At 37.3% G+C, this 21,799-nt stretch overlaps 1 protein-coding gene across 1 annotated transcript in view; it reads right to left on the bottom strand.

Moving 5' to 3' along the window:
* GMDS (GDP-mannose 4,6-dehydratase) overlaps positions 1–21,799 on the bottom strand; it is a gene marked incomplete at both ends in the record, with an annotated part of 414,283 nt that overhangs the window by 344,009 nt on the left and 48,475 nt on the right. The window contains 2 exons of the mRNA XM_080339750.1: positions 1,450–1,537; positions 5,197–5,241. Coding sequence (XP_080195876.1) covers positions 1,450–1,537; positions 5,197–5,241 — 133 coding nt within the window. The remainder of the gene's footprint in view (positions 1–1,449; positions 1,538–5,196; positions 5,242–21,799) is intronic.

Genomic DNA, 21,799 nt, shown 5'->3' with positions numbered 1-21,799 from the left:
TTAAAGTCTGCTTGCTTGTTCCTTTCTTCCACTCCTTTCCTTAAATGTTCATATACATGTTTATTGCAATCTACATTGTCTTCTCAAATCACTTTTCATATTCAGAAGATGGTCCTCACAACGCACAGTTTCCTGTTTGAATTCTTTTGCTTCATTTTACCTTGTGAGCCATGAATGTAACTCAAGGAAAACACAGTTTTTCTATTGTCCTTGACAGAAGCACAGGTTTCAATATTCTTCATGAAGATATTTTATTCAATTTAACCCCTCTCTCAACCAGATATTTTAAGGAGCAATGTACAGAAAGCAGCAACTACTCACATCAAATACCACTGAAGTCATGTCAGAATTTTTTTCTTTTAATTACAGGCAAAGATCAAATGAGATCTAAAAGTTGCGTTATATACTACAATTTGATAAAATTAGGCTCTGTTTAACGATAGTGGCAAGTAGACTTCAAAGACATGAGATTTATTTATGGCATGGAGGTATTTAGTGGTAACAATACCTTAAATCAGACTATTTAGGACAGTGTCAGTTTGCACAACACACAATATGCATAGTATAGAAAACCATACAGTTGTCAAAACGTTCAGTCCTTCTGCTGAACTGGAACTTCTCATTAAGTGACCAGTTAAACTTCTTTAAGACAAAATACTCCAACAATTTTTGCAAGGTGTACACTAAAGGTGATAATTTCAGCTTTCCAAATTATCATCAATAATAAAGAATACAGTAAATCATCAGCAAATTTCCAAGAGCAATGCCTTTCCTCCAGAAAAAACAGGTGGTAGTTTCCTTGCGTCCAGAAATTCAGAAGATCCAAACATTCATTCTATCATCAGTAAGAACTGATCATGTCTAATTCGTGCTGTCATACAGGCTGTCCTCAAACCTTCACCTTCATCAGGCACTAAGAAACTCATAAGGAAACAGAAGTGGAGTACTTAAGATAACTGCCTCAAAAAAAACCCCACACTTCACTATTCTGCTACCTCAGTGTTTTCAATCTCACAAAGCTTTTTACAGGTCCAACCACTTTCTAATGGCTACTGCCTTGCTACGTGTAAACTGTATCAGCATTTCTACACAACAGAAGGCACCTTCCTGGACCCCTTCCATATCTTCCCCTCTTGGTAACTCACACATACACAAGAGTATCTATACTTTGTGTCAAATTTTCAGAGAAAGATTATCACTTTTCTTTCTAAGACAGAGCAGTTAGCTAACATAAGCGGAAAAAAGGCAAGGTTACCTACCAAGGTTTTTTGTTTGTTGGTTTTAAATAACTAACCCTAAGTCAAGCAGAGCTTAAAAATAACCACATATTAACAACATTTAGGTTGAGGAAACAGATTCCCTTTTTGGTACTGGTGACCTTTTTCCACCAAACATAGACCACAGACTAAAGGAAAAAAAAAAAAGATAAATATAGAAGAAAAGTCTTACTTCCTTCAATGTGAGCCTGTGGGTTCTTATAGAGATGTTCAATCCGGCCTGTATTAAAAGAACTAGACCGACGAACGATGCCATGCACCTGGAGATTGAACAAGGAAAAACACAAGATGAAAGTGGTAAACGTTAAGAGGAAAGCGTTCATCATCATGGTCACTGTTTTCAGATACATGGGCCTAACCCTTATGTCAGATTAGAGCTTGTCTCTGTTCCTAAAGGAAGACATTTATCCCAATCATAACAGAATACCTTGGAGATGAGCTCTGATGTTGTCTTATTTATTTTAGTACCCTCAAGTGGTTTCACCTTCTCCCTTGTTGACACCACTAGGAGTCCAAGTATCACATACAACACAGAAAACACTGAATTGCCCTAGAGCATCATCTCCTAGAGAGTGAGACTTGCCAGTATTACTGGAGTTGGAGAAGCAATATGTAAATCCCAAGATAATCCCTTCTCCCTGGTTGCAGAGAAGTCTTTCTGGAGCCAGAGATGATGGGCATGGAAAAAGCAGCAGCAGGAGACTGGGCTAGGGAAAGGAAAGAGTGGGCAGAGAGGAGAGATGGGAAGGAAAAGACAAGACAGGGAAAGAAGTGGCAGGAGCTGCAAAGCCCAAAGATATTTTAGAAGATAGCTGTTATTCACTTTTTGGAGTGTTGGAAGAACAGCCAGAACAGTCAGTGCTGTTTTGTGGACTTGATGAGTCAGTGTTCTCTAGTGAGTTATGAGACATGCAAGCAAACCTAAGGCTGAAACACAGGTTGAGAATTTCCTTTAACCAGCCACAATAACAAAGGTGTTGAAAAAAACGCCACTGGTTCTGACTAGCATTAAAGAAAAGCCTATTTGTGTCTAGTACATTAGAGAAATTGTTCAAACATTGATCCCGTTTCCTCCTCATGTAAGATAGCCCCATGCATTCTACCAAGATTCACGTTAGCTTAGGTTACCAGATACAGAAGTTGTGATTACGCAAGTGAAATCAAGCTTCAGAACTTGACTGTCCTCCACTTCTCCCTGCCCTTTATTTCTGGAAGTGATCCTTACACTTTAATGCATCCTACACTTGCTTGGGTTGGTCCATCACTTCACTCTCACTTCATGTTAACTGGTACCTGCAAGAATATATCAGCAGGAAAAGAGAGGGTTTGGGGCTCTGTTTGGTTTGGTTTTGTTTGGGGATTTTTCATTTACACATATCACAAGCTATAGATATTGACACAGAAAACACTTCTAGTTCCATCTCAAGTCTGAAACTTAACTGAGTAAAAAGGTGTGACAACCACAGTGAGACCAGTTTGTCACTTTAAGAATGGAAATTTGGTGGCAAGATCCCTAATAATAGTTGAATAGCTTCATCTTCATAACTTGCAAGTCAAATTTATGATGATAATTTCCCTCCATCCCAGCCACACAACAGGCTTACCATGTACTTTGTTTGAAAATCCAAATCCTAAACTTTCCAAAGCTGAATAAATATTTGCATTTTGAGGATCAATGGAGAACTGAGAAACATGGCCTTCCAAAAGAAATTTCCATCAAATAATGAATTTATGAAGACAAAGTTTGAAAGTTATGTATTAAAAGCCCTATAAAAATAATTACTTAGAGAATGTAAGGATAATTGAAACAGACACAAGGTTTACACAGAAACACTTTACAAAAAGACACTTCCATAACCACTTTTGAAAATATGCTGGAAATATTTTTGAGTACTCAAATGAACACCTGTTTCGCTGAGGAAAAATTAGATTTTGCAGTTTTAAAGCATCAGGTAGCTGTGGAAGCTACCTGAAGTGCTCTACAGCTCTTCTAGCGTAATTAGATATTTTAGCTTAGTGTCCTGATGAGAGACTTCTTGAGCTCTCAATTATCTATCTCTGAATGAAGTCATGCTGAAATTCAAGTTCACACAAATGATTGACCAATAAGTTGAATCTTGCCAGCTTGAAGCTTGATGAAAGATGGTGCTTGCAAGACCTTTGTGTCAGCTGAATGGCTGTAAGACCATTTGACTAATGAGGTGTGATAAATGCAGTCACCCCAGGCCTTCAAAAAGATTCAGCAAACAAACAAACCCAGCATCCAGCAATAACAAGAAAACATGCAAACCCAGCTTCTTTTTCTTTTCTTTTTTTTTTTTTTTTTTTCTCTTTCTCCCACTCCTTTTTCTGGTATGCACACACAAGAGAAAGAAAACCTGCCAAATGCTTAATCCATGACAGCAATGTTACCATAAAAAACTTGATGAAAGGTACCTTTGTCTTCATGGGACAGGTGAAATGCAAACTTTGTGACAAGCCAAAATGTGTGCAAACTGGTTAATCTAGTTAAGAATGTAAGATCAGTGGATTTTTCACAGTAGGGTTTGATCTTTAAATAGACTGAAATTTTTTAAAAAAGTAAAATGAAACACCTTAGTTAGGAAGGCAATAAGTTATCTTGTGTACCCCTGTGTTCAGTTATTCAGAGACAGGTTTCTAACTGGGAACATAGGAAAGAATTTCAACAAATAGGTGGAGAGTTGAGGAACAGAATAAAAAACCTCTACCCAATTATTGCAACCTTTCTATTGTGGAAATGGCTATATTTCATTTTAAATGTGGTTAGCAGTTCCCACTTTCATTGTGGACTGGGAGAAAGCATGTGTTTTTGCCTTAACAGTCGCAGAAGCAAACACAATGATATCTCTCTTCCCCAAATGGAATGGAGAAATAGTAAAAATAATCCATTTACAACACTCAGAAAACAACACCAATAAGCAGATCAATCAACAAAGCAGGAGAAAGGATGGAATAATCAAGACACGATTAACCACGTGCAAAAGCATGAAAAGCACAGACTGGCTGAGAAAAGACTTCTCACTAAACTATGAAGCAGTATTACAACAGAAGTGATAAAATCCAATATTAGAATAAGCATTAGCTTTCACTAAAAACCCAGAAAATACTACACTGTGGGAAGACTAATTTGACCGTCCCTTTCCTTCCATTATCACACATTTTCGAAGCATCTTTCATGACTGAGAAGACAAACATCTTCACATATATGTGAAAACAGTTCAAAACCATCAAATCATACCATAATAATGTGATTGTTGCTTTGCCGGGCCACAAAAGCATGATATTGCCAGGGAAAATTATGCAGCAAGCAGTAAGGAATCAGACTCCCTTTATTTTAAGGAAAAGGTAAATGAAATGAATATAATTAATCCAAGAGAAGAGGTATATTTTGGGTTTTGAGGTTTTGTGTTGGGCCCTTTTTTTGTTTGTTTTTTGGTGTTTTGTTTTGTTTTTTTAAACAGAGAAAGCAAAATGCAAGGTTTTCATTGCCAAAGTATAACTGCCAAAATAAAGGAGCCTTTAGTGTGGACAGAGAGAAGGGGAAAGAGAACAAACAAGAGAATCTTATTCCTCTATGTGGTACATTGCATCATAAATTATTCCCTAATTCCTTACAGTTTTGGCTCACACAGGTCACTGCTTATCTGAGTTGGCGGGAAACATGCAACGGAGCTATACCCTGAGGAGAAGAGGGAATCCACCAGTGGACATTAGATGATAAATAGTACAATAAGCTGGCATGATTACAGGCCATGTTGCACATTCCTCTCTGGAGTTTTGATTTGTTATCTAGGGCTGGAGTGGAAAACATACACAGAAAAGGACAGAAGCAGAGGAAGCCAGAGCTGCAGCATCCAAATGGCTCCATCAGCCTGCAGCCAGTCACCAAGTCACTCACCTCATAGCCTTTTTCCAGCAGGAACTCAGCCAAGTACGATCCATCCTGGGAAGAGTAAGATATAGGAAAATGTGTTAGAAACACAGTGAAGGGTCCTGGGAGATTTGAACTGGTTAAGGTCTCAAAAAGGGAAGAAAAAAAATTTGCAGTGAGCTTACCAGGTAACAAGCATATACTTTGATTTCTCCAGATTTGTACACTGATCTAAAAATACTATAGATGCTTTTTAGTTGATTTTAGATTAAGAAGCAGTATATTTTAATATAACTTGCTTACAAATTCTGGTTGAGAACTATTGTCTCTTGAATTTCTTCCCAAGTTCCATTATAAAGTGCCTTGGGACCTCATTCCAAAATATCCTAACCACAGTTATTGAATTTGGACTATTTTGGAGACAGGGAAGGAAAAACATTCTAGAAAAACTGGTGCAAACTTGGCATACTGTGCAAACCAATGTGCCTCTGTAGCACTGTGTCACACTCACATCTCCCTTGCACATGCAGTCCTTCCACAAGCCTTCTGAAGCCAGCAGCAATTCTGCCTGCCTGACCAACTGAGTTTTCAAAAACATCCCTATATTTATACTACAAAATAGAGCCATTTTCACGTTTTATATATCCTTGAGGGTTGAGAGTTTAATTTTTTTGTTTGCTTGTTTTTGTGTGTATGTGGTGTGTGTTTGTTTTTTTTTGCCTTTCTTCCTTTTAAACCCTTGTAAAACTTTAATGATTAAGCTCTCAAAAAGCAAATACTTCAAAATACAGGCTAGTGCATGTTTTTCTGAAGTAAGATGATTTTCCAAGCATCACTATTGACAGGATTATCAAATACAATAAGTGATATTATCCTTATAAGTGTGTATACACAATCACAAACAGAACAAAATTTACCCCTCCAGAACTGTGCTCAATTATGAATTCAGTGAATATTATCAATGCCCAAAGAGTCTGCATATTTTAACAGATATTTTTTAACTGGTTGTTCCTTTAATATGGCAGAGTACCCTACCAGAGTCAATTGACTTGCTACAGAAAGACCATAAAAACATGAGATGCTGCCTCTATTATGTGGTTCTGTTCTGCTGTGGTCATGGCCAGAGACACGTAAGTGCAAAACTAAACAGATGTCTCTTCGGTCCTCTTTTTAAAAGAACGTTTCTCCAAAGAAAAACCTCTCTCAACTCTGATCAAATGAGCTTTTCTTGTCTCAGACAGCCTAAGGAGAATAAAATCAGAATGCACTAGGAGGCCCTAGAGAAGCAGGACTGCCAGTGGAGACCACTTACTGCATTGATGGTAAAATAATGTGCAAGTCTGTGCAAAATGACAGGGTGTGAGTGTACTAGGGACATGTTGCTGGATGTTTAAAACTGCAGCATTAGAAAAAAAATTCATGACTTCAGGGTATGGATATTTCATAAAGTCTTACACAGCCTAGAAGAGCTTGAAACCAAGAAATAAATTCTTAGCTTACATACTTCTCCCACTACATGTATATGTGTGTTTTCACATAACATTACGGTGCCATAATGCAGCAGCCATCGGTCCATGACATCAGATGATGTGGAACATGACAAACCACGTGTGCCATGGGATCACTGGAACAGTATGTATTTCTTCACATCAAATGAAAAGAACAAGACTATCAAAAGCAGAAATTCAAAGAATATGCAATGTAAACTCTGGAGAAACATGGGGGCAAAGGCAGTGGTCATCATTTTCATTAGTAATTCCTCCAGCATTTAGCAGAGGTGGATCAGAGGAAAGAAAACTTCCCAATTGTCCTTGGTTGCTCAGTCCACAAAAATCAATCAATAAATAAATATGGGAGACCCACAGAGTGTAAAGGAGATGAAAAAAAGAAAGGCTGTGATTACTTAGGAAGCTGATGGGAAACAGACTTGACTAGGATTGAACCCTGTCAATAAGGTCTTGTTCTTCTCACCCAGGCCGTTGCTCAAACTTTCCAGTCACCCTGGAACATTTCAAACCAGCAGTGGCACTCACTTCCTTTGCACTTCCTTTCCAGGTCTATCAAGTGATAGGGCAGGGCTTTACAATGAGTGGGAAACAGGCAGCAAGTGCGAAAGCTACTGGTTTCTGGCTCTAACACAGCATAGCTGATGTACTGTCTGGTAATCACACACAATGCAGATTCATGCTGTCCTGCACTGTGATACTGTATCACAAACGGCCTCCAGGTTTCATGTTTCCCTTCCTTTTCAGTGTAGCAGCTGTCAATGCAAACAGCAATCAGAACAGCAATCAGTGTCAAAGAGTTTGCAGCTTGCAAGGATAGTACAGTTTCCATCTCTATCTAATTAGGTCAAGTAGTAAAGAATATTAAGTAAGTGCTATTACATGATTTAAACATTTATCCATAGGAGATTGCATTACGAATATAAATTCTATTATCAAAGTTATTGATTTCCATTTATGCAACAAACAGAGCTTTCATGATTCAGGAATCACTAAGCCTGGAAAGGAATATTAGAGGAACTGGGTGATTAGCAACAAATTTCAGTTTTTGTTAGAGTTAGTAGATTTTGCTGCCAACCATATCCAAATCCATTCCTGGTTTGCATCTGAGTAGGAACGGACCAGCACGAAGTGCATGACTTGGTACCATCCACAAAACTGGAGACTGGGAGGCAGGGTCTTCCCTTTCATAAGAAATGTTTAGAGTCACCTTGATCCTATTTCACTGAGTGCTGTACTCCAAGACTATCAGTCTAAATCATGCTCTCCTTAATATTGAAAAACAACCAATAACAGCTTATGTGGTGGTGAGCACATGCGACCAGGAAGGCATTACTATGACCAGAGCCCAATCTGATCATTGAGGTAGTTATAGGTACCCTACTCCCCAAAGTCAACCACAAAAGCAAGGTGAAAAAACACAGTCTATAAATATTAGAGTGCTTGGTTACTGTGTTCCCTCCACTGGGAAACATGCTACTTTAGAAGAGCTGTCACATTTGAGACCTTATTTTAGCTAGGGTACAGTACCCAGATGCTGCTATTCATATTATAACAAATCAACAAAACCTCTCAAGACAGAAGTAGGTCCTTTTGTCTGTGGCTAAAACACTAGTATTGAAAGAAAATAGCCTATAAACTGCCTTTAAGTAGGACTGCAATAAGACCTGGCTCTTCATAGATATGTCAGATCAGCTTCAACAGTAAAAAGTTTAACAAGAATGATTAAATAAACCACCTCAGTTAAAACAGTTCCTCATCAGCACATGCTGACATATCAGACTTGAAGAATCACCATGCTATCTTCAGCCAAATAGTACTCTGAAAGCACATACGAAGAATGATACTTCAGCTGGCTTCCAAGACACAGCAGCAGGTTTCCAACTGCAGCTGCCTTACAATATGTCTGTAAAATTCCCAGACAAAAGAAAACATCCTCATAAACTAGAGTGAGACAACTTTAGGATGCAATATTTTATATTTTATATTTTATATAGTAGTTAATGCCAAGAACTTAAATAAGCTCTGACACACTATCAAAGAAAACCTTTTCCAACAGAGTGAAAGAAATTGAGACATAAGCAAGAGCTAGTCAGTACTTTGCCACAAACATCTAGAATAAAAAAAAAAAAAAATCAAGTTTGACTTGATCCATGAACAAAGAATCAGATGATTTATACAGAAAACTAAAACCCGTGAAATAGACTGTCTAACAATCCAAATCTCATTTATTTTGAACTGTTCTACACAAGGAAATTCCATTTGCAATGGACTAGTTTTGGATTTATATTGACACATGCAGAGAAGGCTATAAAAGCAACTACAAATGCAAGACATCTTCATCCTCTGCCTTTGATATGGCCAGTTCCAACTTCTTTCCACAGAGGTCCTGGATTCAAGAACTAGATTATGTCCCACCTGAGCATTCATAATCTAGAGGACTCCCTCCTCACCACAGCTTCTTTCTGCTAACAAAGAGGAGTAGAAGAAAGTACTGGATGAAGAAATAAGGGAAAAAGAGACCAAGAGGAGAAGGAATAGGGTTCTTTTTATTACTATTTCTAGAACCCCAGGAGAAGGAAAGGAATTGCAGACCTAACACAAGTGGTGTAATTGTATTAAGACTCTAATACAGAGCAGAAAGTGCTTTCATTACAGGGGAAAACAAACATTTCAGAAGAAACTACCCCACAGTATGGTGGTAAAAATGAAATTCCTTACAAACATGCAATGTCAGGAAATCCCAAAGCCTTGCAAAGGATGGTGAGAAATTCTGCTGCAAGATCACTAAAGAAACTGTCCACCAACAGCCCATCTCTCTAATTTCTGAAACAATGGAGCTGCTAATATCAATCAGAATGCCAAAGCTCCTAGCCACAAGAAACATGGTCTCTTAAAAGCCACCACTTCAAATAACACAGCAGCTGAGAGGGCCTGACTACTCTGCCATCTCCCATACTCCTCCTGCCTGCCCATTCACAAATGGGTTAACAATAAAACCTGAGAACATAAAAACAGAACACATCCACCATCAGATACCCTGTTTGAGGGAGGTGTTGGTTTTCTATATTTTTATGATGGGCACGTATGATGAAATATTTGTCCATTTGCTACATGCTTATAGTTCTGCTCTGTATTTACGTGTCACAAACACCAAGTTTTCAGACTTCACTATTCCTTTGGAAAAAAGTGCCGTAATTCTCCAAATATCACATGAAAGACCAAAGTTGGTTATACTTATAAAATTCAAAATCAGGTAAAGCTAGTGCCATGTCCTTAGGAACAATACTACAAATGTGAGCTCATGGAAGTTTATAGATGGTGTCAATTATCAAGGTAATTCATAGCAGTTCTGAATTCCTTTTGAACTACAAACTATAGCTGTGCGCTCTACTGAAGTTAAATTTTGATTGGTACAACTAACCTGTTTGGGGGATGGTGTGTGGAGAGAAGAGGAACACATTCAGCCATAGGACATGTTTTTCATTTTTAAGGGGATCTTTCTGCAATAACATCACCAACAATGCACTATCACTATTTTCCTTTAGCCTTGCTTGAATGAATAATCTATACATCCATTAAAATACTACTAATATAAGCAGAACCAGTGCCACTAGTAGCCTTGCACAATAAGTTGTTCATTCATCAAATTTTAAACTTTGCATAGCTACAAGCTAATGTTATTTCCGTAACATACTAAGCTGGAGTATGATGACAGATCCTTTGGAGCAGGGTACACATGCCACTCTGATTTTAATAACAATTCACAATAACAACTATTCATTTGTTTGTAGCACTGCAAAATACCCTTCCTTCCTTCAAAAAAAAAAATTCTAGAGAATAATACAATGTAATGTTATTTTTGCTGAAAAATGCATACTTCTAATCACTTCCAGTGATTTACAGAGGAAATCAGTAATTTTTTGCAGCTACTATAAACAGAACAGTGCTGCACTTTGTCTCAAGTCTTCAAGGCAATACTCAAGGTAAAGCATTAAATTGTCCATAAAAAATTCTCCATACTGAGAAAAGGAAGAATTATGAACTCTGAAGTATTTTACTGATTTATTAAAGCTGCCACCCTCCAAATGCAGTAGTTATTTTGCTATTTTGATTTGTATTCTGGCCAAGTTAGAATAGGAAAACAAGTGTCCTTTTGTTCCTGCAGTCAAAAGTCAAAAAAGTCAAAAGGCAATAAATGGAAAAAAAAAATAAAAATAAAAATAAAAAATCTTTCTTTGTTTTAAAACATTACCCACTTATCTGAAGGGGTTTTGAAATGCATTAACTGTAGTGCAACAAAAAATAATCAGGAGGAAAAGTTATCATTAGCAACAACAACAACTTTCTAATTACATTACACAGTTCTTTTTGCAATTAAGAGGGTGTTTTTTTTTTTTTAAGTAAAAGAATAGTTGTTTTGGAAAAGTGAATCACCCTGTTATTTCCTAATCTGTGCTCCATCTGACCTCACACACTATTCCAGTAGTAAACTATTAAGTTATATTAAGAGCTGCAACTGCAGTTATGGACAAGAGCAACAAGTTTTTCTTCCTCCAGTTATGTTTTCCCAAAACAACATTATTCTCACCATCAATATTTAAAGCTATTCTGTGAACATCAGCACAGACACTTCATCTAAAGGACAAATCTCTGCATCACTCTAAAACCAACAGAAACAGAATAAACGCTTGTAATTCAAATTTGCTCCTTACCATTAGGAGAGTTAGGAGTTTTTGCTTAATTTTAGCCAACAACAGCAAGGTATGTCCATGCAACGCTGCTGATTTTTTTAGTGTTGATATTTAAAATTATAGAAATCTTAAGCCTAAAACACATGATATTCTAAAATAATAAAACAGCTTGTGTCTATCACACACACAACACCCCCTCCTCCCCCCAAAAAAATCTCAGCCTGTGAAAAACAAGTTACATCATCAAACTGAGCATACTAAGGTTTTTTCCTAATTGCAGAAACCTGTGACACTTAATGTGTTAATTCCAACTATGCTTACCACAAATTTCCCAGTGATAACAATCAGGTGCTTGATTTTACAGAAAATAATAAAAATAATGCCCCTAAACTCTCAGGCTGTGTGCTCAAACATTCAGACACTCAAAATAACTACTGGTTTTCAGATGTGCCCAAAGAACTATTTTTATAAGGAGGAAAAGTATCAGTAGAGAGTTTTTGAAGATTTTAAAGAACAATTTTTTTCTGAATTGATGCTAGAACCCATAATACATTACTTTTTTCTTCAAATATGAATGCCTGCAGTATACTAATATAAAACAAACTGGTTGTGAACTCTGAATTTGAGAGAAACCTAGCTATATTTTTCTGTCTTACTGATGAAACCACAGGGGTCAGAGGAATGTGTCTACAAACATGGAAATGGAAATGCTACGGACAACAGTCCACAAGAAAACTAAAACCTCTACTTATAGTGTTTGTAATGGGAAATCCATAACAGTTTTAAAACCCACAAGATGATTGTTTTGCCCATCCCTATTTCCTCCTGCTTTCAAAAAGCTACTGGTGTCAGACGTTCTTTCACGTTTCCAAAATAATAAAAGCAGCTCCAATCATCAGCAGCTGTGAGCATTTTGGACATGCCCATCCTTGAGTACTCAGACCAACCCATCAGCCAACTAACACCACTACAACTCGCTCAGGGGAAACCCTCAATCTGCAACAAATGCAAACTAACCCCAAATACTAGGCAGTGGAAACCCAAACATGCAGAACCTGGTTGCACAGGACTAAGCTGCAGGACATTCTCGCGAAAGAGCAATTTTGACCTCAAAATTTGAAAGTTCAGAGTTGTCACAGTAAAAAACCTTAAAGCCCAGAAATGGTTTTGGAAGAAATACAGTGCCTGTTATGCATAAGACAGATTAGTAATTGTGTGAAGTGACACCAGGAAGAAAATATGAAATCTTAGCATACCATCTTTACCTTTAACATCCTACAGAGGAAACCCAAAACAAAAGCAGTAAGATGACCATTACTGTAACTGGGGTGGCCACCTGAACTTATGACCATAGCTCAACACACATCCTACCAGAAATAATGGACCCACCTCACTCCCAGACAGAACTGCTGATGAGGTTAAAGCTGCTTTCAACCATTGTAGTGTCAGCCACTCACACTGATGTTCGGCACTTTCTACCCTACTATGCACTGTCTAAGTTTGTTACTTTAGGTTTAGCCCAATATGTTGTTTCCTAACAGGGCGTAAGGTTAGTTATTTGAGAGAAAGCAAAATAAACATCACACTTGCTATCTTGCTTGCATGAGACCAAAGTCTAAGGAAAAGGAGGTAAATGAGTGTAGACAGGGGAAAAGGTTTTTAATTAATTCTTTTGTACTCAGATTTACATATGGATTTAACAATTTAGTCCGAAATATTATTTGTTTACAAAGAAACACACAAGCAGAAAGCAAGCTGTTCCAATTGGAGTAGAGAAGCAACATGCAGTAAGACATTTATTTTTAAAAATGTTTGCATGGTTAGAAATTCAAAAATGAAGTCAGGAATGCTTGATTGGTATGTCAAAGATTTATCAGCTCTCGGTCTTGCAATATTTGCTTGGGTGGAAGAAAAGCACTTATCCCATAATGAGATTGTCTGCAAGTCATAGGAACAACCACTTTATTTCAGATTTTTGAAGATCTAGATCACTACTCTCAGGTATTGCTTCTCCCAGACAGCATGGTGGGAGCCCAGTTTCTACTGGTCTGGCATTTACTGAAGCACAAATAGATTTTTCAGGGATACAAGTACAAAAAAAAAAAAAAAAAAAAAAAGGCAAACAGAAAAATCCATAAACCACAACACCAAAACCCTATCACAGCAATAAGCTTCCTGATACTTTGCGATGAAATAGAAAAGGAAATATCCAATTGAAGTTTCAAAACAAATTAGAAAACTCCCACAGAAATCCCAAAGCTAAACTCTTGTGAAAGATTATCAATACTTGGACAAAAATGTTACATTTTAAATGACTGTCTTTACTTTGCTATTTGTATCATCTTTTATTTGTGAGAAACTAACAGGAGAGAAATGTAACTCTTCAGAGTTGTTCCCTAATGCTCACTCTACACACATGTAACAGAAGCATGTTATGTTTTTAGAGTCCTAAATGCGAAAAGCTACAAGTCAATTTGCTGAAAAAGAGCAAAATGATAGGAAACTTAAGATGAGTTCTTCCTATGCCTTCTAAAACACTGTCCTCACAAAAAAAAAAAAATCTAGAGAAACAACTAGCAAAGTCAAAGACACACAGTCTACAAGGATTTTAATACAATGCTTTTACCCAACTTTTCCAAAGATAACACTTGCCAGAAATCCATGTTTTGCAATACATTTTTCTTATGCCAAGAAGTGGCTTCACCTTTTGTTGCATATTTTTAAATGAGAGAAAATATGCTTCAAAAGTGGGGGGGGTTGTGTTTTTTAGGTTTGGGGTTTTTTTTTTGGTTGGCTGTTTTTTTTTTTTTTTTTTACAGTCTGGGATTTATTTTTTTAAAATACACAATGTATGTTCTGTAGTATAACTGTAAATAAATTAAATACATGGACTCTTTGGTAAAACCTGATTGAATTAACTGAACTATTAATTCAGACAGTGCCTACCTTCCTGTGTAAGCAAAAACAACTGCTAGTGGAGATGCTTAACTACATAATAAATGCACTCATGTTCAAAACATTTAAGTATATATCGACTCAAATTGGATATTAGCCCAAATACCTCTGTTCCACGTGGCTGCTCTTGCTAATCAAGTGCTCCAATGCCACATGGACTGAGCTTCCTGGTGGCACGAAGCCAAGCAGGATAAGGATTATCTAGGTGATAGCAAAAGGATGCAATGTTTTTTCAGAGAAGGTTGCAGAAGGTCATCCTTATATTTACAGATACCGTACAATGCCTTGTGTACCAAACTTCACAGCTTTCCCTCATCAGCTTTGAAAGGGGAAAAAAAAAAAAATCCACCCGGTTTCATCAATTGCCAAGGTTCTTGTCTAAGGGGAACTAGAAAGGGAAGGCAAGCAATCACGTTTGCTTATCCTATTCGTCAGGAACAGGATTTGGAATAGATGACTACTACAAAACCGACAGAAAAATACCCATTCCTTCAATTCCTACAGTATTAATAATCACCTGCAGTTTGAGTTAGCAATAACCCCTTGTATCACCCTCAAGCGCAGTTATCAAAAGAATTCTTTCAGCTAGCTAGCTTTCATGAACAGCTTCCTAATTAAGATTAGGACAGAGACAGATCAAGGTAAAGCAACCGTATAGTTTAAATATTTCCACATCAGTTCTGTTCCAGTGAATTATGCAGTTTTGCATTGATCTCTGAGAACAGAAAAACTATTTAAAACTTTCACAAAGAAGCCTTTAAAAAACATCAAAACAAATTACTTTAAAGAGCTTGTCACAAACATTTCTTACTTTAACTTCTTTCATTTGCTGTTGCATAAAACCTGAAGCTAGTTAAATTTAACCAACTTTACAAGCTGTGGAGAAACTGAGTACATAGGACACATTCTAGTCATTTTTGTCTGTATTAATAGTAATTTCCTCTAATCTCAAGGTTTCTTTGCAGTTCGTTTGAATCACTTTCACCCTAGGAACCGCAGGAAATACTATGGAAACCTCCCTGTCTCTCTCACTTTGCAAACTGTTCTGTTACATTTATTCCTGGTTATGTTAATAACAGCTTACCAAAGCCAAACACCACAGTCTCACAATCCTAGTCATTTCAAATTTATAAAATCTTCAATTCTCAAGGGATGTGAGGGTAGTCTTTTAACTGAACAAACAGCAGTTTTTGCAAAAAAAGCAAATTTGAAGAAAATAATATCTAGTTTTTATTACAAACATCACTACCACTTAAAAATTACAATATCCTACTTTTTTTTTTTTTAAGAAACACTTAAAACTTCCATAGCAGGCACAGGAAGAGAACTCTTGGGTTTATTAAACATCAAATATAAATATAACAGCAAAGTGAAAGAGGGTCTCATTTTCAGAAACATGGGGATTCAAAACAGCCATTTTCTTTGAGCAATACACTAAGCCCCCAAGGAGAAGATTATCAGATATGTGTATACAAAAGCAGTTGCTAAAATGAAGTACATCGGTCCTCCTTTTAATGCTATTAAGAATCACAGATTAACATCACCATGCAGCTCACTATTTGGAATAGCCTTCATGCCTCATATTTGCAGGTTCACCTGCCATCTGGCTTTTGCCTGGGCTAAGCAAACACCTCCAGCAAATAAGTACAGACAGAAGTCAAGAACTTGCACCTTATACCTTACGAATCTTCTTATTTATGCATTGAATCACTACAATGTGCTCAACGTAGACAGAAGAAGGAAGTTTCCATACTGAACTACATCACACATGGAAAATCAATTTGAGCAGCCCTTAAAGAGTTCTTTATCACTGTATCAACTAAGCTACCTGGCAAACCATTTGTCATTTCCTTTTGCCTCATTCCAAGAGAAGGGGCATCATACATTTTCCTCTCATTATTCCCTTTGAGGGTTATCCATTATTTAGAAAGGTTGAAGAGGCATCATAATAGGACTGTTACTTAGGAACCTGATTATACGACCTGTGCCCTGATCAAACTATAATACACAGTACCCTTTAGATAACCATCCTCAGTCTTTAGGGGCTGATTGCATTTATTTAGAGCATCTGGAAATACACTGAACAGTGTCTCGAGGGTGTTAGTGAATGTTTTTGTACTAGTGAACATGCCGACAAGCAGTAGGTATATGCCACCAGACAGTTAGCTTAACTATTCTACTCTATCCTCATGGAGAACTCTGCTTAAATGCACCAACAGGCATTTTGAAGGAAGTTATTTGATTTATTCCAGCCCAGAAAGAAGTCTACAACAAATTGCTGCGAGATGATGCTAAAACTCCACCTTCAGGATCCAAGGCATCACAGCTACACCCCTTCCCTCCCTTTCAGAGGGCAGTCGTGCTGCCTGATGCACAGCACTACATCTCATTCACTCAGAGCTGTGATTGGTACTACAGTCATCTATGCTATCTGCTGTGTACAGACCATCTACAGATGCAGGCAGTCCTCCAGCTACACACATGCTGCTTCCATAGCAGAATTCCAATTAAAAATTGTGGCTTCAGGTTTGCACATCTTGTTTGTCAATATTGCTTTGTTTCTCCAAAAACAGCTTGGCAAACTGACAGGCTAGAAGGATGCAAGCAAGTGCAAAACTGCTTCTTTTGGCTGGATGTCTACACAGCAGTCAGCCACATGTTGCAATTCAAGCACTCTGTGCATATCTGGGTTACCTGTGATGGGAATATGAATTTTTCTAGATGTTTTAGAAAGTTAGCTTGTTTCTAAAGATGATAATAGTTCTAGATCCACAGGGAGAATATTCTGCTTTTTTCTTTTCCAGACATTTCTACTTTATTCAATACGTTGGTTTACATGAAGGGATGTACAAACTTGAAAGAAAATATTTCCAGGTATTACTCACATACTTCTGTAGGGCAAGCTCAACCTGGGCAAACTAACTTAGCCAGCAAGTGACTACAGATTACATCAGAAGGTAAAAAGGGGGGATCCCAGGGAAGGGGTTGTTGTGGTTTAACTCAAGCTAGCAATACAATCATGATAGGTGCTCACTCACTCACTCACTCCCCCACCCCCACCAATAGGGGAGAAAATCAAAAGGGAAGGGAGAAACTTGGATTAAGATAAACACAGTTTAATAAAATAACAAAATACTAATACATTGCTAGTACATACATATATATATATAAAATAGTAATAAAAAATACTCAAAGCATGAGTCCCATCCCATGAACACACTGAGAAGTCAGTCCCAGGAAAGCAGCACGCAGTTCCCAACCGTGATAAAGAGGAAATAGGCAGAAAGGCTCAGAGGCCTCTGCAAAATGGCAAAAGCTGGACTAAATGTCCCACACCAAAACCTCCCCCAGCTCCAACAAAAAAGAGCGAAGAGAAGAACAGAAGAGCAAACCAGAGGGCCCCACTCTTAAGTCTGAAGAATGACGCTAATGGGATGGAATACTCTAATTGATCAGTCTGGATGTCAATCAAGCTCTGCCCCCCTTCCTCAATATCTCACACCTGTGAGCACTCAGAGCATCCTTGGCTCTCAGACCAGAGCAATTAAAAACATTAACTCTGTGCTGGGGTGTTATCCTTATTCTCAAACTAAGTTCAAATAATATGAAAAATAAAGGTTTCTAATTGCATGAAGAAAATTAACCCATTTTCAGTCAAACCAGCACAGGAGTGTACAATTACAAGGACAGGCAGGCAAGGAGGGATGCTCATCCTGCAAGGATGGGATGCTCCTGTACAACAGAAGAATTTCTCCAGAATTACTGGGGTGGGACCAGCAAAGGTTGAGCTTGTTACTCTCCTGCTGACATATAGGAAAGGTAAAATAGCGAGTTGCAGTGAGAGGAGTTGTGCAGCTCTATTCAGATGGTGAATGTTATGTTTTCCCACAACTATTGTCACACTTTAATTTTATTCTGCTACTTTTCTAAAATTGAAAGTATTTCCCCAAAAATGTGATATCTGTCTAGCAGATATCTATCTAGCAGATATCCATTTACTCATTGTTACTGCATTGCATTCTACAAGGATGTCAAGCTGTATTTTTCTCCATGCACTGATGCTTACAGACACATGGTACATCCAATAAACTTACATGTAGTCAGTAAAAAGCATTTCATGTTATCTTGCATAAGAAGTTTTTTTTAGTAGTTTGTTTACATAAAAGCAATAGCTGAGCAGAGCAACAGCTCTTGAACAGCATCAGGGATCATTTGTGCACAAACACTTCATGCATGGGGTCAAATGCACTTCTGATTTATAACAATTCAGTTTTCATTCAATGACACACAAAAACACATGGATATATTCCTCACTGGAATATATCACCTGACAGCTTATTTATTTTATGCTTCATTGATGCAGAATCCCAATGACTGCATTAGCATCATGCTGCTTCCTTCCCCCTTTCTTGAAAGCTAGCAATTTATAAATGATCACTTCCTTTATATTTAGCTTGACATCAAATGGGCAGAAATTCACCATGTTGAAACTCATTGGTCCTAATGACATTTTGTGGAAGGTGGTCAGGAACCAAGATGGAGCACAGGGACTGGCAGTCCCAGTTGTCTAAATGAAAAATGAACAGTATACTAGTAACTTGTGCAATCTGTTTTACTATCTACAAGTAATCATGCTTTCCTTAAGTCTTACAAGTTAATAACAAGGTTAATAACATTGTTGTAAGACAGTTCTTTACCTTTTTTGACCTATGTTTATTTACAGCTTGAGGAAAATCCTGATAAAAATGCATCTGCAATGTAACTGGCTAGACTAGTAGTGCAAGATACCAAAAGGAATCCTCTTTCTTCCATTTCTAATGCACAGCAAGGCTGAGTAAAACAAATTACTCTTGCTGATGCCATGCAGGTAAAGTGCAAATTGCAAAGTCATTTCCATAATTTTTGTGTCATTCTCTAGAAAAGACCTAAACCTCTGAAGATGTTGTAAAAAGAGGTAAAGATTTAGTTGCACTGTCCCTTGAGTTTAAAACATGCAAAGAACAGCCCTATGGGGCCTCAACTTTTGCCTCTGGCATGATTTGTGTTTGATCTTACCCAAGCAACTTAAATTTGGTTTTAAGCCTTCCTTTTTGTCATAAGCATAAGATTAAAACGTAACTTTGCTTAAAAAAACCAGCTCAAATATTATAGCAGTATATGCAAATATTCCTGAAAACAGGTTTCAGGAATGAAGACTGATTAGCACATGTATACAAGCACGTGTCCTAGCAGAAGCTCTTAGGGAAATTTTGTTAGAAGTGGGAAAGGAGGGAAGTTTGGTTTTTTTTGTTTGGGTTTTTGTTTGTTTGTTTGTGTTTTGTTTGTTTGTTTGTTTTTAATGCAGAAATAATAATAAGTGGCACATTCAGATGTGTTCTTACAGAATCAGAATGAACACACTGATGTTAAGATTGCTAGAAACAGTATGGTGGTTGCACTAATATAATTTGAATTTAATAGATTTGCTGAAATCAAGAAGAAAAGCTCCACTAAAAAATGAAGAGGCTATTAAGGTAATATAAACCTTACCAGCCTCTATTGGATTCATCCTCCACGGCTCATTCAAGGATTATTCAGCTAACTGACCCTCGACAGTGTTTTGTGTGAGCATTTTTAATTAATTCAATTTTAACAGATGATTTTACTGACACTAATAATATTTTATAGATAGAGCATGGAAACAAAGACAGACCTATGGGGTAACCGAGTCAGGGAGCAGTACTAAATCAACCAAAAGGCTCAGAAAGAAACCTTCAGCTTCCCTGTCAGCAATCCTTGAGTACATTGTAGAACAGCTGGCAAGACTTTCTATTGCATCTCATCACTTCTTTCTCTGGCCTTCACCTTCACAAAATTATTTCCTCTTGATATCATCAGACACACAATAACTGGGCTAAAAAAACTAAGCTTGCTGTCTAAACGAATCCTCCCACCTCTTTTCTCCATCTGTAGTTCAAGCCTGTACAGGAATATTGCAACATTTCTGGAGGGTTTTCATCACCCTTTCTTAAGAGAAACAGCTTTTTTTTTTTTAAACTCTCTTATGAGTAAATTGTCAATACCCATGAATTGGGAATACTTTATTAAAATAAACATGCAAGAATTTATATAGCTCTACTGCTGTATATGCCATTGTATGCTAGTTTTCTTATGCCAGTAAAACTTGTTAAGGGCCTAGTATATCGCATATAAAAATGCTACATGTTATTACCAAAAGGAGACTGGGAATAGAGAGAAGTTTGAGTATGCTAGATGCTGAATGGGGATGCCATATTCTTAGAATGGTTCTCATTCACCAAGCTTTGTATTGTCATATTTTGTGTTCACAGAGAAAGAGAGTTATGTAATACTTTAGAGTGAATTATGGGGAAAAAATATTATGGTGTGAACTATTTAGTTCCATTTTACTTTCACTACATTGCATGATTTACAAGAAAAAGAGAACATAGAGGGAGAAAGTTTAGAATGTATTTTAAATGAACCTTTATCTTTTACATAACTATCCTGAACTCCCCTTAAAATTTCAGACCCATGGAAATGCTTTGCAGGGCTTTAATAAGAAAAAGGCTATATAAGCCCAGCCACATATCTCCTGTTTTGGGAAAGAAAATGATCCAAGCTGCTTTAAATTCAGTTATGCCTCACAAATTCTAGAACCACAACCAAGTTTTTACCAGTCTATGAACTACAGATGCACAAACACAATCACTATTACAGAAAATTCTATACATGATATAACTCTGCTAATCACATTTTCAATATTTACTGCAACGTTTAATTAAGAATACTCCCAGTTGCTCGAAGAAGAGGGCTTGGATGTTACTATTAGTCTTTGAATTATCATTTCATTTCAAACAATGTAAGTGCGAGAAAAGTATTTTGTCCTTCCCAGCTGCTGTTAAATGAATAAGAACAGTTAAAACACTGCAGTATTCCAGAAGGATATATATCAGTGGGGTCTCTGAAGGATACATGTCTTCATACTTATGAAAAGCACAACCTGAAAAGAGACCAGTGGAAGGAAAAAGGGAGTGGGAACCTGTGCTTTGTTTTTTAATAGCATACAGAAAGGGTTTTACCCCCAAGTCCCACAAACTAGTGAAGAACCAAGAAGCGCAGCACAAATACAATCCTTCAGACTGAAAACCAGTAATTTTTCAATGCTCACCAGCAATATTAGTTAACCTGAAGACATTACTTCCTCCTTCCCCTAGCCTTACACAGGCAGACCAAAGACTAAGATCAAAACTTAGTCCCAGAATGTTAAAACTCCAATCAGAACAAACTACTTTCAGATAAAGCAATCAACTTCATATTTCAAAGTATAATGCAATACTAGGATAACACTGGATTTCCAGTATTATTTCTACAGACCTAGGGTTTCACCTCTGAAAAAGTCTAGAATTAAAATACCAACACCACTTCTTGCAACTTGCAGCTGAACAGCAGAGCACACAACCTTGGTTAACATGGACA

The sequence above is a fragment of the Nesoenas mayeri genome, assembly GCF_963082525.1.
Source record: "Nesoenas mayeri genome assembly, chromosome: 2".
Taxonomy (NCBI): Eukaryota; Metazoa; Chordata; class Aves; order Columbiformes; family Columbidae; genus Nesoenas; species Nesoenas mayeri.
Note: the sequence above shows the minus strand (reverse complement) of the source record. Positions and strands in the feature narration are given on the sequence as shown.